The sequence below is a fragment of the Callorhinchus milii genome, unplaced genomic scaffold (assembly GCF_018977255.1).
Source record: "Callorhinchus milii isolate IMCB2004 unplaced genomic scaffold, IMCB_Cmil_1.0 Scaffold16, whole genome shotgun sequence".
Lineage (NCBI taxonomy): Eukaryota > Metazoa > Chordata > Chondrichthyes > Chimaeriformes > Callorhinchidae > Callorhinchus > Callorhinchus milii.
Genome location: NW_024704757.1, coordinates 11,980,665 through 12,003,989, shown reverse-complemented (window position 1 = coordinate 12,003,989; position 23,325 = coordinate 11,980,665). Strand labels below are relative to the sequence as shown.

The 23,325-nt window shown below is 40.7% G+C and overlaps 1 protein-coding gene across 3 annotated transcripts in view; it reads left to right on the top strand.

Moving 5' to 3' along the window:
• Nucleotides 1-4,028: 4,028 nt before the first annotated feature.
• The window catches only part of myh11b (myosin, heavy chain 11b, smooth muscle), a 67,276-nt gene continuing 47,979 nt past the window's right edge, over nucleotides 4,029-23,325 (top strand). For 2 of the 3 annotated variants that reach the window (XM_007893721.2, XM_007893720.2), the window contains exons 1-3: nucleotides 4,031-4,109; nucleotides 7,999-8,357; nucleotides 11,967-12,123. In XM_007893721.2, coding sequence (XP_007891912.1) covers nucleotides 8,016-8,357; nucleotides 11,967-12,123 — 499 coding nt within the window. In that variant the 5' untranslated portion in view covers nucleotides 4,031-4,109; nucleotides 7,999-8,015. Of the gene's footprint in view, nucleotides 4,110-7,998; nucleotides 8,358-11,966; nucleotides 12,124-23,325 lie in introns of all 3 variants that reach the window. The other variant, XM_007893722.2, reaches the window with a different exon arrangement.

Genomic DNA, 23,325 nt, shown 5'->3' with positions numbered 1-23,325 from the left:
CCAGCTGTTACAGATTGGGTGTGCGAGATTATCAGAAGCAAAGTGAGAAGTATCTAAGTCCCCAATGATTTATCTGGTCCTCTTAAGTGCTGCAAAAGGAGCCAGGCTACCTGGTATGTCATAGACAACGCTCTGGAGTTTGGGCCTGCCTGGCACAATTATCACACTACTGAGACCTATCTGGTTCAGCACAGAGAATCATTTCCAATCTTCCATTGCCAGATCAGTCACCTTGGAGCCACCTCAGCCTCATAAAGAGCCAGTTTACAAAAGTCCCCTTTGTTGTTCTTCAACTAAGCAGGACCTTGTAACGTCATTTAAAATAGCAAAATTAGAACAAAGGAACGTTTGTTCAAAGCAGGCTGGAATACAACAACAACTTGGATTTATATAGCGCCCTCCACGCCGGATGGCGTCTCAGAGCGCTTTACAGTAACGGATCCTCAGACCGAGCCAGGGGGAGGGGGAGGAAGGTGACCGAAGGCGCGAATATACATGAATATATGACCGAAATACTCAACCAGTGTGCAATGTGCTCACAAGGGATTGAATGTGGAGAAAAACACAAAAGCTTAATAAATGAACATTCATTCATATAAATCTTGGAAATCATTCTCCCAATGGTGCCTACAATGTAAAGGGGGGGAAAAAAACAACCAAAGAGATACGGTATGCAACAAAAACTGAACCGGGATGTCAAACAGCAGCTTTGTGACAGTTTGGAAATAATACAAATTGCAGAATTTATACCCCATCACAGGTGTGGCTCAACCTCCTGGTGTACTGCTCCTAACGTGCCTGGTCATCTCACAACAGCTTGCAAAGCAGACATCTCAGATCTTTTAACTACATGAAGAACACTGCTGTATATAAGTCCCAAGTTGCTTGGGGGCTCTCCCTGTTGCAAACATTTACCTATTTTGCCCTCTCTGGTCCAGGCTGCCTTCTCCTCCTCTTCCACTGTGATGTACTTACCAATATCCACACCAGACCCATCCTTTGGGACAGACAATTTGTTGCTCTGTTCAGTTCTATCACTATGGTATTGTGGGGACGTTTCAAATTCCTCCCCTTGATTAAAGGGACAACAGCTCTGACCTGGATTCAAATACTCACTTTTCTGTGTGTCCTCTCAGCTGTAAAAGCTCCTTCTTAATGATCTTTAATAAAGCCTTAACAGGTTATGCTGGACTTTTCCCTTTTTTTTTCCACCCAAAAGTATAAACGGGGTTTGCAAAGAGTTGGGGTTACTATGAAACCTCCCAATATTGTGCCCAGTTGATGAACCGCTAATATTTTGTTAAAACCATGCAAATACAGGAATGTTGGACTGACTGTCCACATCTGATGCCATCAAACAGGAGTCATTCATCGCTTATTGACGCCCAAGAAAAAAACACGCTTCTCCACACAGCAGTTTACATCATTCCCAGACTTTTTTTAAAAAAAAAACGAGTTAAGATGCAAAGCAATCGTGCTGGAATTAAAGAGCACATTACAAGCAAGTGATGGATTATTTCCCCCCCCCACCCTCTCCACCACCACCCAATGTAAATAAAATCTTCCCTTCGGGCAAGATAAGTGCAACACAGACCCCTTTGACTATAAAAAGCGTTCCTTAGTTTGTTTGCATTATTAGCTCTCCAAAACTTGTGTGTGTGCGCGTGTGTGTAAAAAAAAGTTGCACCATATTTAGTAAGCTTCAGGCTGATGTTTCCATATCCCATATCCGGTATGTTGTCGGAATTCCATAATACAAGCTGCATTCCTTTTTTGGGAGTTTAATCCTCTCGCCTTCTCTTCTGGGGCCAAATGCAAAGTACACAGTGCCCACTTGTCGCTTGATTTACTGTATGCAACCAATAATTCGCACTGCAACCCCACTCCCCCTCCATCTGCATCGACCGGCTTTTTGCAGGGCAAAGCCATTCTTTCCCATGATTAGCTATAACCTTCTCGTTATTTATCGCACACCAGCCACAGAGAGAGAGAGAGAGAGAGAGAAGTAAAACTGCAAGGTTTTCCTTTTAAGGCTAGCAGGATGGTCTGGATTGGGGAACAGTGCATCGCAACCAAAAAAGAAAGCCTGTGTGTGGGTGGTGTCAATACAACTGGGCTCAGAAAGCTGGATGGCAGGGTCCAGGGTTCTTTTTACATTATTTTTTTATTGTTGTTCCAGAATTTAAAAAAAAGTATTTTTGGTCACATGCGAGAGGAAGTGCATCCACCCACTCTGGACCTAATAACTGCACAAATATATAAAAGTTCTTGGGTGTCTTTCAGAAATAAGAGTATTTATGCTTTTCTTTCTGAGCAGCTCCAGTCCAAAACATTCCCCCCCCCCCCCCCACCACCACCCCTGACTGGGTGGGCAGGTGAGCTTTCAGCCATTCTGCCCCTGCTATAATAATAATAATAATAATAATAATCCTTGCATTTGATATAGCGCTTTTCACGTCGGGAGGTCTCTAGAACTCCATCTCAGAGTCCCTCCAACTGGTTCCTTCCCTCCCTCCCTCCCCTCATTCAAGCCCTGACTCAAAACATGCCTCTTTGACCGCACTTTCATTCAGCTTTACCCTCACCCACCCCACCCTCCTGGGCTCCTACCCTCAGCACAGACGCTGTCTAGCAATGTCAGGTGTTTCGAGATGTTCTTCCAACACGAAAGATGCTATGTAAAGAGATTGCATTGTATCTTCATCCCTTCAATATGAAGCGGATGGAAATAGAACTTTAAAACATTGCTACATTAAGATATTGGAACTATCCAAGTTTTATTTACTCAGACACCTTTACAATACTAATGCTGTGCACACTTTACAACAACAACAACAAGATTTCATTTATATAGAGCGCCTTTCACGTTGGGAGGACGTCCCAAGGCGCTGGACAGTTGGATCGTTACATAAGAACATAAGAATTGCTAGATGAAAGAAGACCAAGGTCCATTCAGTTCTCCTTCCACCATCCTGGCAGTCGCATGCACATGTCATGTCCCAACCTATATACTGGACACTTTCATTCCAGCGGAATTGGTGTTTGCACTTTAAAACAGCCGATCTAAAAGTGTGTGAAGGATATAACCTGATATTTGGAGAAGCATAAATCTGTGGGTCATCACTCTGCCCTTTCTTTCACACTGGGCCTAGGTCCTAATCCATCAGAGATGGTGGTCTCTCATCTCTCTGCTCGCTGTTTGTGACGATTCAATTCAAAACTGTCCCAACCTATTTCCTCGTAAAACCGACCATAATTGGGAATCTCAATGGTTGCTCGATCACTTCAAATTTTCAAGAGAGCGGTGGATAGGATTTGATAGGTACGGGGTATCAAGGGATACGGACCAAAGGCAGGTAAATGGAGTTGAGGAACAGATCAGCCGTAATCTAATTAATAGAATGGCGGAACAGACTCGAAGGGCTGAATGGCCTACTCCTGTTCCTATATTCCTTTGGAGAAAATGGAAACATTTTGGTATATTGAAAGATCCTTTCCTGTGATGTGACTTTCCAAGTCTGGAAATTCCCGAGACTGATACTGGGTGGAAAAAAAATGCACCCCCTTCTTCACAACAGGAGAGAGAGAGAGAGAGAGAGAGAAAATGCCTCCACTGCGATCCCGAAGAGTATTAAACACAGGACACTGGGAAAAGATACAACAAGTCCATCTATGGGAACTGAAGAAGTCAGTTACATAAACAGACTGGTGCAAAATACATTCTGGCACAATGCTATTTGTGTTGTATTTTTTGCAGTTATATTGCAAAAACTAATTTTAAAAAAATAGAGTGTCCCTAAACAGACACACAGGGAGTTGAGGGAGGGAGGGAGTTGAGGGAGGGAGGGATTGGGGCAGTAGTTCCCATTCTCGGTGATTTCCTAATGAAATCAATATAATGTAAAGGTTAAGTGGTGACCACAGTGTTTCTCTCCCCTGTGGGGAAGGAGGAGCTGTTGCTGCTCCTGACGCTTTGGTTAAATAGTGAAGTGCTGGAGGCTGCAGTTACTCTGACTCTCTCTGGATGAGAGAGAGAGAGAGAGAGAGAGCTACTCCTGGACCCCTTCTCACTCGGACTCTGATCAGCTGTCACATCCCACCAGTCTTCAGTGAGTATCCATCGCCGACCAAATGCATCGTTTCGTTCGTTAGTTTAGAACTGGACGAAGGAAGCCTTGAATTAACGGAGCAGCGAAGACCTTTGGGGCTGTGTTTAAAGACCTTATGCTCCCAGTCGGCGCTGAGCTGTTTAATGCAATGGTTAACAGTGTTTAGCAGTCGTTAGGCTGACGACTGCATCGTTACGTTTTGCTGCAAAGAGTATCTTTATGTAGTCTTCGAAACGTATTTGTGGTTTGAGTGCCTTTTTATTTGGAACCAAATCCTGAATGACACAGGTCTGTCTGGGGGGGGGGGGGGGGGGATGAGGAGGGGGGGGGGGGGGGAGCAGGGTCCTGTTTGGGGGGTGCAGTGTTTGGAATAGATTTGGAATACTCTTGTGCTTTATTTTTTTAAAAAAACACATGTTTTGCACAACCAGATGATGGGCAAACAGCAGGAGGCAATGCCCAAATTGCTTCTCTCTGGGACGAAAGTAGTAGTAGTAATAGTAGTAGTAGTAGTAGTAGAAGAAGAGGAACACTTTATTGGAGATTCGGTCACTTGGTTTATTGCCAGAAACTCCCAATGTCACGAATTGGGTGAAGTGTGGGTGAGAGATGCTGAAACCCTGGAGAAATGTGTTACTGTGTTAAGCTGAGAGAGGGGGAGAGAGAGAAAGAGAGAGAGAGAGAGAGAGAGGGGTAAATGTGCTGTGAGTACCTTAAGATGCCTTGTAGGACCCAGGGTAAGGATGCATTGGAAGTACATTAGTCAGTGAAGCTGTTTTAATTTCACTCTGTGTCCTTCTGTGTTAAACACTCACCTTTTTAACCTGCACTAAGGTTTTAACACTACCTGTACTTGTAAAAAGGGATCAATGAGGAGGAGGGGATGGGGAGGAGGGGGTGGTGGGGTGGGGGGGGGGTTGTAGGCGATTCAAGCTTGAAATCAGAGTGTAACATTGGGGAGAACCACAAGTAAAACGGTTCCATTTGAAGCTGAAACAGCCATAAGTGACTTCCACCAAATCCAAGGCTGTGGATAAGGAACGTGTCCTTATTTGATTAAGACGCCGCTTGCTTCCCAGCTAGACGTGTAACCCCCGAGCATCCCTCCCTTCACTGACATTATTATTCCCTACAAGGCGTTCAGTTCGGTTTTGTTTGCAGTTCGTTAAAACCATTACGTGTTTCTTGGGGGGTTTTTTGGGGGAGTAATCACGAGTTGGTGGGAACGTAACCATACATGGTAAAGGGCTGGTGTGGAGGGAGGTACAGCCTCTCCATCCTCTGTATCATTCACATCACACGATTAAATACCCTAAAGCCCCCCTCCCTGCTATCATGATAATATAGTCATTATAAGTCAAGGAACTTAGGAGAGGTCCCCTCCCACCCCCACCCACCCATCCAAGGAAAAGCGTGCGCATAGAGACATTAAGGCTTAGTTCAAACATGCTGTAAAATATGACAGTAATTACCATTTAAATAGGGTCTTAATAATGCACATTTCAGTATGCATTCAACACCCCCCCCCCCCCCCCCCCCATCCACCACCACCCCCTCCTCGTGTCTTATTGCTATTGATCCTGTGCAACACAATTTGTGGATACTTTGCAGTAACTCTCAGTTCACTGGCTGGAAGGAGTGTTTTTGCTCCCAGGGACAGTCCAGGACATCTTGTTCTGTTTCTCACCCCCTTGACCATGAGAAATAGTCAGAGGCACTTTCACCCCCAGGGAGGGTTTCTATGTCCAGAATACGGACATGGAAAAGTTTGAGAGTTTAGACTATATTAAACAACTTTCTAATCCAAAAGAAAAACCTTTCTCCTGCACTGTTTTATGGCCAGAGGCTGACGTGTTCGTTTAGTTACCAACTCAGAAATTTTTTTCCCCACTAAAACTATGTACAGGGTAACGTAGCGCGTCGCGCTGAGTAGTGCCTTCAGCTCCCCTCTCGACTCTCTTCCCCCTCCTCGCTCCCTCCCTTCCCTCACCCTGACCATTTCCCCCCAATGCTCGGGTCATGACCCAACTGTGCAGCGCCTTGGGACGTCCTCCTGACGTGAAAGGCGCTTTATAAATGGAATCTTGTTGTTGTTGTTGTTGTAGTGTTCCCATTCTTAAGGAAACGAAAGAATTGGAGAATGATTTCTAACATGGTAGATAACAGGGTGGCTTTTTTTTTCAAAAAATCGGTTCATTGCAAAACGCTGGACAGTTGGTTTGGAGCATCCTGTTTTCATTTAACTACTAAAAACCGAACAAGAGATTTAGGGCAGTCAAACCCCCTGCATCCCCTACAGGATCCAGAGGCATTAAAACAAGGAAGTGTGTGGTACAAAAAGACCATTCTGCACATTAAACCCGTTCCCTTCAATGGCCTTGTGGTAATCCAGATCATAGATAGTAGACCACACCCAGTACACTCTGCCAATGTTCTCCCAGAGCGAAACCCAGCAAAACTCCAGAAAACGTCTCCGATCGCACATTCTACATCCTTGGCAACTTGCCTTCCTTGCATGACATTCCCATGCTCCCATTGACACATCAGCTTTCGCACAACAACAACAACTTGCATTTATACAGTCGGAATAATACATCGCCTTTCGCATCAGATCTCATTCTGACCAGATTCCAGATAAACAATTCCATTGTTTATCTGGAATCTGGAATCGTTCTTAGATCTTGAACTCTGTTCCAAAACTGAATGCCAATTATTTTTGTTTTGATAATAATATAATAATAATAATGAACCTTGCATTTGATATAGCGCTTTTCACATCTTCAAGCCGTCTGCTTGACGGCAGCCAATTGTGCACAGCAGCTTCCCACAAACAGTCATGAATTGAGTGACCAAATTATTATTTTTTTAAAAAGATTATTATCCCCAGAAAAGCAATCTATCGATTGACTAACAACCGGTTCCTACTTACTTAGATAAACAGTGGCATGTGGAGTAAGGAAACTTGCCCAACATTTCACCCTGCCGGGAATCAAACCCAGGTCTCTCGCTTGCAAGGCGAGTGCTCTAACCACTGAGCTGATGGCCTTATTTGGAATAGCCTTCACTGCTAGATGAAAGTCCACTCCATATATCAAGAGTCCTAGATAAAATTTTCCAAGTTCAAATCTGGCTTGAGGCTTGTTAATTTTAAGGTAATTAAAAGTCTGACTTGTGTGCCATTTTCATCAGGAGAGTTGGAATTGTCCAAGCCGCGCTATTGTCCTTAGTGAGGTCTTCTAATGTTTATTAGGGTGTCAGTCTGGCTCAAATGATAGCACTCAAATCTGGGTTAGGTCCTGAGGTGAACTTTTGAAAAGAGAAGGAGTTTTTTTTTGGTTTCCTGTTCAAACAATTCTCCACCTTGATTAGGCATTCATTTAAAAAAAGAACTTTTATGGTAATCTGAGTACAATTCCCCTGTTTTTAGCATGGATCAGTTTTGCAAAATACTGGGGTGGATTTGAAACGGTCAAATCTTACTTCAAAACTAGAATCTCAGTTTAACCGGTTAAGCAAACCCTATACACAATCCTAAGCAAGATAAAATTGGTCATTTACTTCATGGCTGTTCATGGGATATTGCAAATTGGCTGTCACATTCGACAAATAGACAGTCACTCACTGCACTTTACAATAAATCTTTGAGATGGTTTGACAATCTGAAAAGGTAAAGGTTATTATAAAATGTTAGGATTACTACATTATGATTGGTTTACACTCTCTATTGAGTGACAGGTTTGTAAAACAATCTAAGGGTAGTTGTTGGATGAGAACAGAATTGGACATGGTCACCATTCAGACTAACACATATTATTGTGTTCTTTATCGTTCAAATAAAAATAACCTCAAAAAACAACTTGGGGAGTAACTTGTTCAATTCATTCCTTAGGTCATTACTAAGACATCATGTCTGGAAGCCAGCTCAGCGATACTGAAAAGTTTCTCTTTGTGGATAAAAACTTCATGAACGATCCACTGGCCCAGGCCGACTGGTCAGCGAAGAAGCTCGTCTGGGTGCCCTCGGGACGCAATGGCTTTGAAGCTGCAAGCATCAAGGAGGAAAAGGGGGACGAAGTCCTTGTTGAATTGATGGAAAATGGGAAGAAAGTAACAGTTGGCAAAGATGACATCCAGAAAATGAATCCTCCAAAGTTCTCCAAAGTGGAGGACATGGCAGAACTCACGTGCCTGAATGAAGCATCGGTGCTGCATAATCTGAGACAGAGATACTACTCGGGGCTAATCTATGTGAGTAAACTATTCACTAGTTTGGGGCAGGGGTGAGGTGTCTAGGTGTTTAATAGCATGCAGATGCAAAGCCTTTGGTACGTTTGATTTACAGAGTCCATGTTGTAAAACTGGCAAAGTCTGCAAACTGAATGGAGGATCTGAATAAAGGATCTAAAAAGGCACTACAAACAGGCACTATTTTAAATTGAAATCACATTATACATTCAGTTTAGAAACAGGAGTAAGCTATTCAACTCCTCAAGCCTGTTCCCCCATTTTATAAGACCATGGTTGATCATCTGTACCTCGAGTCCAGTTATCCAGCCTTGCCCCATATCCCTCAATACCCTGACCTGACAAATATCTATCTATCGCCTTCTTTAAAAGTCTTAAACAACATGAAAATAACAGAGCAATTTTAAATCTTGTGTAGGCCCACATTAGACATAGGAGGATTTAGCCAGTTAATTTACGTTATGATATGCACATCAAAGGAGAGTGTTAGAAACAGTGTATAGTTTACAAAATAAAAAAAACTCAAAAGGTTTTTTACGGACTAAGGTTTCAGCAACAATTAGACAAGAGATAGGGCTCTTCAGGCCTGGAAAAGAAATGTTTCAGAGGCATTTAATATTTTGGATGTGATTGAGAAAATAAATCCTGAACAATACTTTCATACATCCCAAGCAGCAGAACAAGAAGACACTAGTTTGGGATTGCAAATAGCAATTTCAGGACGGACACCAGGAACATTTGCTCAGAGGGAAATGACTGGAACAGGTTACCAGGAAGGGTGGTTGAGGCCAGGATGCAGCACACAAAAAAACCTTATTGCTGTGATGGGAAGACAGTAGGGCGGGTATTCTGGAAGGATGAGATCAGTAGGGTCAAAGGGTCTTCATCATCCCATCATCTCTTGTGGTCTTGTGAAAAGAGATGCTATTCCAACTATTCCATTCTGGCTATTTCCCATCCTATACGATCTGTAATGCGCATTACTCGACGGTGTTTGAAGTGTTGGTAATGCAGTGAAATGGCAGTGTGCAAGAAGATTGCAAAGAAAGGTATTGATAATATTTGTCTTGCTATTCACAAACACTGTTATGATAACTAAAAANGGGAAGTTGAATTTGGCTTCGTGTTGCCAGGCTGTTCTCCGTTGCAATCCTATCCAGTGTTTTGCTTGGAAAACTTCCCAAAAAATAGGAATAGCTGAACACATTGCAACAAAATTCCAGGACATAGGGAGTAGATTATCTACCTTAATCCGATTCACATTCAGACATCTGTTAATTATGACTAGTGATCATGAAGACATCACAGATTGTAATTTTCTGTCCGTTTTAAAAGTTGTTCTTCCTTAGTAATGCCCAATGTATGTATGAGTGTCAATCGACGCTGAATAAAATGAAAAGGTATCAGTATACAACAAACTGAATATTCTTACTAAATGTGTTAAGTGGATTGATATTCGGACCTAAAATGTGACATGTGCATACCAGAAGTTGTTGAGCTAATTGTACTTTCCGGGTTTCCACTTGAAATTGCACAATTCACTACCGAATTTATTAAAATAAATTGTGCTCCTGAAAGCTAGCAAAGGGCTATTTTGAGGCTGAGATTTTGCTTTCCGACCTTGTGCTGAACTTTTCTAGCCTTTTCTCAGTTGAGAAACAGTGCAAAAGTGAATTGCTGGGGTAGTGTAGGTCAGAGACTTCAAGTTTGCAAACCTCTGTTTAGATTTTTTTAGAGTATTTTTATGTAATAGTATTTAGTTAGAAACGGAAACATAGAAAGTGACATGCAGTTTATAGAAACGCCTCACTTTGATCATTTTCGGACAAATTAGTATTAATTTGAAGTGCTGAGAGAATACGGAATTTAAACAAAGATCGGGACAAATTTTATTTATATAAATGTCAAAGAGAACCCTGTAATGCATTCGTTGTCTATGAATTTTTAAAGAGGTGTGAATAGAAACGGCTTTGTGACTTGTGCTTTATAAGGATGAATTTGGTGAAAGAAGGAATACATGCTTCATTCAAGGACATTTCTAATAATAATATTCCTTGCATTTGATATGGCGCTTTTCACATCTTCTAGACATCTCAAAGCGCTTCACGGAATATACTGTAAATTAAATTGACTGTATATTTGTGGGCGAAACACGGTAGCCAATTGCGCTCAGCAGCATCCCACAAACACTCGTGGATTGAAGTTCATTATTTATTATTGTTTTATTTTCTTGAGGAATTATGATCAGGCGTGTGGAGTAAGGAAATTGCTCAAGGTTTCGCCCTGCTGGGAATCGAACTCGGGTGTCTCGCTTGCGAGGCGTGTGCTCTAACCACTGAGCTTCAGCACTTCTACAGTAGCAAATGCATCTTGTACTTAAGTAGAAACAGTAGATTTCTAAAGTGATATCAGTCACATAACCTGGGACTTTGTTATTTTCATTTGCCTAATGAAAATGACATTCAGTTTACGTATTAAAGCCAATTACTGGAAGCTTGCATTGCTACTTTCATTTCACTCAAAGAACTTCTAGATAATTGGATATATCTAAAAAAAGAATAATGGAAAGGCCTAAAAGTGATGCATTTCATCATCCTGTATAAAAGCAACCTCAGAATGTGTAAACTGAAAGCATGTGTTTGTTACATTTTCCATTTGAACATCTACGCGAGATGGAACGTCAGTGTAGTGGAGGAGCCAAGCACTTGACTCTCAACCAGAAGCTATCATGTTCACGTTGCAGACCTATAATCACTCAAACTCACATGGATGGGGTTTCTTTCCAGTTGTTAGCATCCTGGATGAAATACTTCATGGAGGAAGGGCAGTGTCAGTGTTTAAGGTATAAGCGAGGAAATTGAAATCAGAAAGGCGTTATGCAACCCATGCCTTCCCTTCACATCAAATGTGAATTACAAATTCAGTTCAATAAAAACATAATTTTTTTAACATAGTCCTGAAGAACATGCACATAGGGACATAAAGTACATGGAAGACAGAAGGGAACAGTTACATTTATTGGGGGGAAATGATCTGGAAGGACCTAGTGTCCTTTCCTTTGTGTGTGTTATAATGACACCACATGTAACACAAAAAATAATACTGTATAATAATCCATAGATTTGGTGTAGCGCCTTGCACGTAATAGTCTTAGGTATACAATAGTCTTGCAACACATGATTTTATAGAGATTATTCTCATTTTGTTCCAATTTCCAGCTTTCTTTTGCCTTTGAGTTTTGCCACTTTCTAAGTCAAAAATAGTTTTCAGTGCTGGGTTTGGCTGTGTGGCTTCCTCTCACATGACAGTGTTTTTGTAACCTTTTTTAAGTTTGTAACAAGAATAGGGAGTTATACTCAACAATCCGATGAGGAGTTTTAAGCACATACCAAATTTGCTCGGCGAAAGAAGACCCAGGTCCATCTAGTTTGTCCTCCCACATCTTGGCGGTCGCTTGACATGTCGTGTCCCAAACTATATACTTATCTAAAGTAAGAGAGTATCAGTTTTATTGGGTTATATATAATGCCCCTATGTATATATTCATTGATCATGAACAATCTGATGTTTGGAAGCTGTAAATAATTGTGCATTGCTGTTATTTCTTTTCAGACATACTCAGGTCTTTTCTGTGTGGTCATAAACCCATACAAAATGTTGCCCATCTACTCTGAGAAGATTGTAGACATGTACAAAGGAAAAAAGAGACATGAAATGCCACCGCACATCTACGCCATTGCAGACACCGCTTACAGGAGCATGATGCAGGGTAAGACTGGAGCTAATCTATTGCTTTTTGCTGATCCATCAGCTTATGGCGTATTAGTAGAATCGCCTTGTTATTCACCTTGAAATAGGAGCTATGTTCAAAAGCTGTCAGGACATTCAAGTTAAGCGGTGGGATTTGAATGACTGCATGGATGGAATTCAGTCCATGGGTTCTTCGGATTCCACTGATGGACTAGTCAATTCCATGTGTGCAAGAAAGAGATACAAACACTGATTAAATTATACCACAAGTGTTACCAACAGTTTAGATTGCCGACTAAACTAGAGGAATTTGATTTCTTCCTCTGCTGTCCTCTGCAGACTACCCAGATATTCCCTTTGATAATTCTGTTACGTTAGAACAACATTGTAAAGTGTACACACATTGTTGTGCACATTACTGTTTCACAGAAATGATTAGAGACATATGACTAACCATCCAGTTCAGGGTAATTATAGTTAAAGGAAAACTGGCAATGATTATAGGCACAAAACTATCAAAAAGGTTAAGGACGTCAAACTATAACAGGAAAACCTGTTTATTCCCTTGATCTGAATTCCAAGATTACTCTTAACTGCAAGGAAACTCAATGTATACATGGAGAACGGAGGAGGGGCATGTGGAGTATAAAGACTGGCACAGAATGTTTTCATGCTGTTTCCATAAAGTGCTATATAAACCCGGCTAACAATTTTCCCCCAGATAAAATTGATCATTCACTTCATGGCTGTTTGTAGCACATTGCTGTGCACAAATTGGTGCCATGTTCACTAATAAAATACAGTCAGCATACTTTACAGTAATTCCCTGTAATTTCTTTTAAAAGTTGTTTAGATTTGATGAGCCTTACTCCATTCTGGCATCACTTATGTATTGGCAGGATTGTTGGCTCAAATATATTCAATGCACTTAACACTCACACTGAAGGATTAACCACTCCAACATCATCTCTACAAATTCATCCAGAAAAATATTGGTACTTGTTTATTTGAAAATTGTATACCCAATCTATATTGGAGCTAAGTTCCTTTTGAGAGTAACAGAGGATTTGTGTACCGCAATGAAAATTTATCACAAGAATATTTAGATTAACTTTATGACTGTTAGTGAAAAATTACCAACAATCTAGAGAAATAGACATGAGGCATTTCTTCCTAGTGGGTGTTTGAAACCGCAGAGACCCCATATTTGTGTTTTAATAAGTAAACAGCTATCTTGCTGGTATTTTGCATGGGTCAGATTGCATAATCTTAACCAGATGTTGTGCATAATACTTTTTAAAAAAAACTTGTGAGGTCGAATTAAACCGCACATTAATAATGGAAGAATTGTGTGCGTAAAACAGAGAAAGTAAAGTTCAGAACACTGAAGTACAAAAGCAAGTTACTGTTGATACAATGGTCATTGTAGATGGTTAGTTTCTATTAAATGGACCAGTACTTATTGTTGGAAGCAATAAATACAGCAAATGAGTAGTTTCGTGTCTCGGAATATGTGTACTGCCCAGGTAGTAAGCGCAATATTTTCCTAGCCCCGAGCATTGTTGTTTAATTTTGTTGTTTCATTCTTTCATCGTTGAACCCCGATGTCAGAAAGAGCTTGCATTTTTATAGCAGCTTATCATATCGAACAATCGCAAACACTTCTCCAGCAGTTCCTGTCAAATGTATAAAGTAGGCAAACACGGCAGCCATTTCTGCCGGCAAAGCTCCACTAAACAGCTGTGAGGTGAGTGACCAATTCATGTTGGAGGAATGTTGGCCACATAAATGAAATGTAATTCTTCCCTCACTAATCACAAGTACAATGAGTTTAGGGAGCTTTAATCTCGGGCCAAGCTGACTCCAGCCATCTGAACTTGATACTGAAGCCAGGCAGATACAGATGCACACAACAACAACAAATTGCACTTATATGGTATCTTTCACATTGGGAGGATGGAGACTTTCTCACTATAACACAAGTTGAATCTAAGGAGAACCCAGAACAACAACAGCAACACAGCCACCATGGAGGGGTGCAGATGCCTGGGTTTGAGGTCAGTCACTGCCATCCTCTTACAAACCAGTGCACTCACAATCCCTCCCCACCTCCGCACACTCTAACCGTTAACCAGCCATGTGGCCTAGACCTCACGCTCCTTGCTCTGAGGCCGGCCAAGATCTCCACCCTTCTCAGCCCAGCCCTGGGGATGGGGATCACCTCCTAAAGAAGGCACAGGCTTCAGCTCTCTATCCTTCCCGCCCTGAGATCCTAATACCTGCTGCAATATCAATTGCATCAATGGAGTTGAAAAAACACATAGTTCTCTATTGGATTTACAAATAGAGGTTTAGCTAACAAGGAATTTTGCCAGTAAGCGGCTCTTTGTTAACATACAGGATGTCTGCTTGGAAATGGCATGAGAAGATTGTGGGATTTCCATGATTTGGCCATGGGTCACTATGGTTACTTCAGAATTACCCATTAGCAGCCAACAGAAATGAGATATGCATTACATGCATAAGAAGTTAACTGGCCAATTGCTTAATCACTTTCTGGATCCTAAATGCAACAGTCAACAAAGTTGTTCAACGGTAGAACACAATCTTAATTGTTTTGCTGCCAAATTAGGTCGTTTAAGCTTTGCAACCACTGCCATAAACATTCGGTACATTTTTTTGGGATGAATTCCTGAACCTCTCCTAATAACACTCGCCATCTAATTCTAGTCACTGTTTCTTATTAAAGAAGTATTGACTTCACTTCTAATCACTTCCTGCAGGGTTTTTAAACCTAGACATTGGGCCATTGAGCAGTAACCCTTGCAAGAACTATGGCAATATGCTTAGCAAGTGATAATGAGCATAAAAAAATTGTCCTTGTTAAAAGAATACAAATATAAATTGAACATGTCTAGTCATAGCTTTTGTTAGTCGTAGATGGTGTATACACGAGCTATAAATAAGCTTTGTATGTATCGTGCAAAAACCAAGCGCAACCAGAAACAATTGACTTTCCTGCTAGATTAAGCCATGTTTTCAGCAGAGGAGCATGAGTGAAGACATGATTAGACTATCAGCCTGAGCCGTGTTGTGCGTCTGAAAAGCTCTGGGCAAGGCAGTTGCAGATAAACCAATAGAACATGTCAGCAACAACTCACAGTAGTGAGAGAGAGTTTTCAGTGTGGCGGCAATACAGAAATGTTAGGAAGTAACAACAACAGCAAGATTACATTTGTATAGCACCTTTCATGTCGGGAGGACGTTCCAAGGTAAATAGGAAGTAAACAGGATCTTAGCTTGAATTTTGTTGATATTTCAATGTACCTTACATTGATGTAAAGATGATCTTCCTACTGACTTTTTTTTGTATAACTTCCACTCACCAACTAAAGAACTCTTTCAGCCAGGAATACCACAATGAAGCAAATGATAGAGCTCTCATCTTGTGTGGATATTAGCCTTCTGGTTTTTACTTGGAAAATAATTATTTTTAAAAGCATTTTTTTAATTCAAAGAGAAATAAAAACGTAGGTTGGAAACTGCATCCTAAGTATACGTCCCCTTACTTACTATATTGGATTGGAAACGAACAATATTTGTTCTCTTGATTTTATTTGGAAGATCTATTGACCAGCACATCAGGAAAAAGTCCCTTCTCTTTTCAAATAGTGCCTTGGGATCTTTGACGTCCACCTGAACAGGCAGACAGGATCTCAGTTTAACATATCATCTGAAGGATAGCACCTCTGGCAATGCAACACTCCCCCAACATTGCACTAAAGTGCTAACCTAGACTGTGAGATCAAACTAGCAACGTGGGGCTTGAGCCCACAACCATCTGACTCAGAGGCAGAGTGCTACCAACTGACCCAAGTTGACATAGGAAAGGAGTTGCAGAAATTTGGGCTCCAAACCTAGCATTTGGCTTTCAAAAACATCTAATTGTATTGATTAGAGTGGAATAGATCTAAGAGAAACAGCAAGGTTTGAGAAAATCACAGTATTTCCGTTAAAACAAAAGAAACATTGTAGAGAGAAAAAAAAAAGGACCTTTCAGATCAGCTCGTACTCTTAAACCTTGCCCCACGCAACCTTCAATTACAGCAAGGCAGGTTGGCTGAATTCTCCCTGCACGCTCGAATTGTGAACAGATGCAGAGTGACGGTCACAGCTGGGTGGTCAATTAAGTTAACTATATTATAACATTCCGAGAACATTTTTAATTTGGCTGAACCCACTTTCAAATGTGGTTTCGAAGCCGAGACAGGAAATGTTTTCTTGGTTTCTTTTCTCTCCATTTTCACACGGTTATACTATTTGCTGGTACAGTAGTGACTGTGAGTAGTGAACCTGTTCCCGTGTCTCAGGCTTTGCTGCTCTGTAACAATCTTCTGCTAGGATTTGCATGAGAGTACACTGTTGTTGTAACTTTTCTTTAAATCCCTTCACGCCCTCCCTGTGTGAACCAGCTAACGTATACTTAGTGCTTACATCAAATGAAATGGCTGAACTAACCCATGTTAGTGGTTAGAGAACTCGCCTCGCAAGCGAGAGACCTGGGTTCGATTCTCTGCTTCTGTTTACCTAGCAATATACAGGAACCTGGTTGTTGGTCAATTGGTGGATCACTTTTCCGGGGGTAATAATTCTTTCAAAAATAAAATAACAATAAATTGGTCACTTCAATCCACGACTGTTTGTGGAACACTCCTGTGTGCAATTAGCTGCAGGGTTTCACCTACAAATATACAGTCAATTCACTTTACATTTGAGACGTCTCGAAGAAGTGATAATGCGCTATATCAAATGCAAGTATTATTATTATTATATCATACCATGCCACGACATTTAAACCTGTTTGGAGAAATCCTCTGTCTATTAAGTCGCCTCATCTTTGCTCATTGAACAAAAGATTGAATTGAAAACTATGCAAGCTAAATGGGACTGCAATTTATTATACAAATTGTACAGGTTGACCTGCCAAGTCTCATCTTTTGGAATGAAACTTGATATTTTCGGTGGAGTGAGCACAGCTCTCTATCTGTTTGTGGGTTTGCAGTCTCCTCTTGCTCAGATAAAACTGATTTCTTCTAGTGTGAGGCAGGCTACCAGATACATGCTCGAGCTAATCAGATGCAATAATAATATAATAAAGATGAAATAATCCTTGCATTTGATCACCTTTCACTTCGGAAGGACGTCTCAAAACGCTGCACATTTACTGTAAAGTGTAGGGACTGTATTGTGTATGTCAATTTTGTGGATAATAACCATAGTCCCATTTTACTATATTTAAACTTATTTACATATTGTATACTTTATGTTTTTTTAATGTTGTGGAGTCCTGTAGCTCAGTGGTTAGAGCACTCGCCTCTCAAGCCAGAGACCTGGGTTTGATTCCTGGCAGGGCGAAATCTCCCTGGTCAAGTTTCCTTACTCCGCACACCTTATAATAATCCCTCAAGAATAAAAAAATTGGTCTCTTCAATCCACGACTGTTTGTGGGACACCGCTGTGCGCAATTGGCTGCCGCGTTTCGCCTACAAATATACAGTCAATTCACTTTACAGTATATTCTGTGAAGTACTTTGAGACGTCGAGAAGACATGAAAAGCACTATATCAAATGCAAGGATTATTATTATTAAAAAGTAAACGGTCATCTGCAGAAAAGCTGTAAATATTCCCAAGCAATCCAGCAAGTATTGAGTTTTGGAGTGATACTTTATAAGCAACTCTAGGTACTCTATTACAACAAATTAGATACTCTCTAAAGTATTATAGGTTATTTTTCAGATGTATGTAAAATGGGCCAGTACAGTTTGGGGAATGCCTCTTCGGAAAGCAAAAAANCACTGAAATGAAGGAGGTTGCAGTCTGCCTGGCTTTCCATCCTGTTTTCTCCTTATATGGTAAAGCTGCCGACTTGTTGCTTCCTTGTGATTAAAGCATCAGATTATGTTCCCGATGCAGTAGACACAGCTGGTCAATTGGAAGCCAGAACCGCTGACAGTTAAACAGCCAAGGATGGTAAGAATTGGGGAGGCAAATCTATTGATGTTATTCCTGTGTGGCAGGTTATTGGATGAGTAAAAGCAGAACTCTTATATGTGCCATTTAGCATCAGACTGGTTCGTGGTGGTGAAAAAAATCCCCTAACACCTGGCACTGCTTAAAAATGAAGTATTAACTAATAGCATTTCAAAGTGTTAAAAGAAAATGATTTGTCTCTACCAAACCACCTTTTTTCAATATTCTGTATTTTTTTTGAGTTATAGAACTGTCAAAACAACACATAAGGCCATTCGGACAATCATGCCTATGCTAGCATTTTGAAAGAGCAATCCATTTAGTCCCATTTACCTATCCTTTCCCACTACCACTGCAAACTACCACTTTTTAGATTCCCAGAGTATTCCGCAACTCTCTATCAAAAAAAACTAACCTCCCCTCTGCTCCTCTGCTAATTATCTTAACTTAATGCTCTCAACTGACTGAGGGCAGAAATTATTTCTCCTTTTTTATTAAAAAAAGGTATAATCTTTGAAAATTTAATGGGAAAAGTTCAACAGGAACAGTTCCTTCCATCTCAAGCTCTATGGGTTGAGATGGGCCCCAATGGATCTGCCAAAACCTGAGTTGAAAAGCATGATAAAATGGGCAACTCTGCAGACTTTTTCAGAACCATGATGTATCCTTGCAAAAATCTGGGCAAGCTGTCAAGCTAGTTCTGCTCCTTCATGTAAAACAGGCAAAGGAAGAATCATCTCTGGTACACCAAGTCTTGAACAGGATTGCAGGAGAGAAGAGACTCTTCAACTGTAGTCACATTTCAGACATACTTGGTTTTCATTAAAGATGGTTGGGTGTGTATCATGCGTCACATTAAGGAGCTCTTGTAATATTATAAACTGTAAGAGCAAAACTCAAGCTGTTTATACGTCTCAAAATCCTGAGGTTCTGCTGCAATCCAAACCCAATCTCAGCCCTCACTGAATAAATAACACACATTCTTCTGTATTTTGGGAGCTTTCCTATTCAGCTCTTGACGTTCAAATTTGTCATTCCCATTACCAGTGGATACTTGCCATGTCATTGCCAAGGTTTGTCATGCAACTAAACATTAAGACATGCAAAGAGGACTTTTACAAGAAAATGCATCTTGGCATCGCATGCGAGGAACTCATGCAATAATACTATTCTGCACTTTCTAAATGCATCGATGCACCAATCAATGCTGGTTTGATCCAATGCATAAACTTATATTACAGCAATGTCTGCTGTATACTTCACCAGTTACATGCACTAATTTGACAAAGAGTGGGTATAATCTATATTCGTTTCTGTTTACTCAATGATGTTTAATACTATTCACGCTAAACACTGCTACATTGCTTCCAACCTGCTATTGAAAAAGGTTATAATCTGAACGTATGTCAGTTATTCAGGATCGTGCCATGATCCAATTATTAAATTTACAATTCAGATTTCATTCCTTTGTTTATTATATGTCTTTTTTTTATCCCAATCCCCTTCCTCGTATAATACAGTAATCTTCTGCTGAAAAGGAAGACAGATAAGATGATCACAGGAATCTGCTCGTATCACTCTGGCACAGTTTATCAGGAAGGATGGCTGAGGCCAGGACAAAATTCAGCTTGATACTTTGATGGAAGGGTGGGTGTTCCAGAAGGATTAGATACGATGGGTCAAAGAGACCTTTTCTATCCAAATGATGTTGTGATGGGGTGGGGAATAAATTTGGAACATTTTATAACAGATTCAATGAGGTAATTATCACAACAAAACTGTTATAAAAATGTCCTAAATTTCATCCGTGGCACGGGAATCTATAAGGATTTGGGGATTATTGAATAATGAGATAGATGTGGCCAAGGCATCTTTTAGGAAATCGGATGCCAGGTAGATCAATAAATCAATCGTCCACTGCTGCCTCAGACTATTACTAGGTTACTTTTACTATAGCATAGAAAGTGTATTAGTGTTGGCACCTTATGATGATACAACTTCATATTTACTCTCCCTTCCTGTGTGTCAGTGCTTCATCTTCACTAAGCTGTGGAGTTTATTGTATGTCGAAGGGAAATCGCACTCACCACCATGTCACTCACAGACAACAATAACTTTGTTCATCAGAAGAGATGAACAAAGTTATTAACGTGCAAATGATATTAAAAATCTTTAAGAATCAATTTACCAGAATACTTATCGCATGTTTTATTCTGAAATAAAAAAATCCAATGTATGGAAGACATTAATTCCAAATTCTAGTCAATTACCAAACAAACCAAGCAGAGAACAGAAGAAATGTATAAGAATTCACTCATAGATCCCAGGAGAGAGTAGATAGAAAATTTTCCCAAGGAACAAGAAGTTTACTAATCATTTGTAAGGAAGTTATTCCAAGCCTTTAAAACCCAAATACAACAACAACTTGCACTTATATAGCGCCCACCACGCAGGGTAGCATTTCAAGAGGCCGGTGTGGAGTGAGGAGAAGTAGGTAGATGCCAGAGAGTGATTGGTTGGTTTATATATTTTGTCAATTAAAGCAACCTAACACCAAGGCTTTTGAACTACAATATTTTAGAGATATTGGCGTTGATCCAGAAATTGAACAGTTTCCCGTCTGCTGCGTGAGTTTCAGTGGAGTTTTAAAAGGAAATGCTGCAAACTGGTGGGAGTGTGGGATTTAGTCTTTCTTTGGGTGTGTATATGTAGGAAGCCGTTAATTCTTTTTAAATACAAACAAAAATCAGGAGATTGCTCAGATGGGTACACTGTGTTGAGGCCAAAGGCATTGCAGTAGGATTCAAGTTAACAGATGAAATGTAGACTCCGTGTCACCTGTAAAGCTGAAGGAATTCTTCCCAGGGTCGGGTCGGCCTGTGTTCCCGCAACAAACTCAAAGGCTAAACAGTTGCAATGCGGTCGCTCGAACAATGCGCATAATGAAGATTCCAGCCAATTAATGCTGGGATAAGGAAACGCAATATATCACTGGACTGCTTGGGATTCGTTCATTTTCCCCTACTTTCGGCCACAAAATGCACAGTCAATTCATTTTACTGTACATTCTGTGAAGCGCTTTGAGACGTCTCAACAATGTGATAAGGCACTATATCAAATGCAAGGATTATTATTATCACTTTTGCTGAGTTCTTATGTATGATGCATTCCAATAACTCTGTTCAATTTACATCTCTCTCTTATAAAATAATAATCCTCGCATTCGATGTTGGGTGTTTCAAGTCAGGAAGACGTCTCGAAGAGCTCGACAGAGAATATTGTAGTGTATAATGGCTATGGCTATCATTGGATACATCCGAAAGGCAGTGGGGAGCCAGTAGCGAAAGTAAGGATTAAAAAAAAAGTAAGAGACATTTTAAATATCGAATCGCTTCCTTCCAGCTAATATAACTAAGCTGATAGATTGTCCAAATCCCACCTGAATTTTGTTTCATAGGATTGACCTGCAGCCTTTAGAATCTTATCGTTCTCGAAGGTTCAGATCTGGAAAATAAAATTTTCCTCTCGTACATACTGTAATTAATACGTTTGTTGTCCATTGACTGACGGAGGATTACAATTCAACCAATCTTGAAATCTCCTAAACATTCTACCATTCTGCAAAATCCAAGAGTCTTAAGATGGAGAAGAGTACAGACGAACCAGATTAAATTCCTGTCTGCACGCATTGAGCTGTGAGGTCTTGAGTGATTGAATCTTAAAGATCATTTGTGCTGTAAAGAGTACGCCTGTGCACATGTACTTGATAAACAACATCTGCTTGTCTTAGAGCAGAGTCTTTGGCGGGGCCAAAGGTGGCGGAGGACAGACTGAGCATATCGTGAGCAAATCATGAGTTTTACACTAAATATTTATTTTGGACGGTATCAAAAACAAAGAAAACCTCATCAGAAAAAGTTGGAATTGTGAACAAAAGCACCCTCTTGATACAACAACAATAGCAACTTGCGTTTGTATCATGCCCTGCATGCAGGGTAGTGTTTCGAGGGTGCTGATCATCCCGAACAGAGTGTAGTGTGGAAAAAAAAGCGCAACCGGGTTTACCTGCTCACCGTTACCTTTGATACTGTTAACCAGACTGCAAGGTGAGACAGTCAGTGATTGAGGGGAACTCCATCAGTAAATAAGTGTAGCATTAACCTTGCATTAAACCCATGACTGCCCAGCACCTTGGGACGTCCTCCTTATGTGAAGATCGCTATATAAATCTAATGTGTTGTTGTTGTTGTTGTTGTTGTTGGCTGCTGGTTGTTTTCACCGGGAAAACAAAATAACTCAGGACCCTTTACAAATCGCATCTGTCAAGCAGAAGTCCCTAACTTCTGAATTCCAGGGTTGCCTGTCACCTTCAGAACAAGCAAGCTCGGCTACTGACTGAGCATAATAGAGAGAACAGTACTCACTCGGGGGAAAGGGAAAGCTGATGTGTTCAATTACCCTCCCCTCCATCTGTAGCAGAGATCCCCTGGGCCTCTTGATACAACTTGATATCATGCTACAGTACAAAGGTTTTTTCCAGGAAGATAAGAACAGGAGTAAACCATCGGCCCATCAGGCTCCCGCATTTTATGGCAACTCTAGCTTTCTAATTTTTTCGCACCTTTTCTCTGTATTCCTTAAAACCCTTAGTCACCCAAACACCTAGCTGTCTTCCTCTTAATCGGCTCAATTGATTCCACATCTGTTGTATTCTGAAGCAGTGGATTTCACATTCCCTGTTACCAGATCCATCCCAAACAAGAAAGGAAGGCACATCATCCTGTACAGCGTCATAGAGCTCAGCTTTGTATTCCAAATCAGCCTCAGAACCCCCAAGAACATACAACAAGTTGTTACTAAGACCATTATGGCAATGAGAGTTAGCATACCACAGTTAGACCATTATGGCAATGAAAGTTAACATACCACAGTAAATTCTCTCCAGTCCTTCTTACAACAAACTTACTGATAAAAATCCCAAACCTCTGGTGCCAGCTACTGACATCTGACAATCACAAACTACGAATTAAAAAATCTCACGGTCCCTCCGTCTGGTCATCATAAATCTTTGCAATGAGTTCATTCACATGGGCTTGTAGCCTTTTAAAGCTGCCTTCAGGCCAACCAAACCATTTAAAGCATGGAAATTTGTAATAATAACAAGTGTTCAGAGTTATTTAAACATTGCA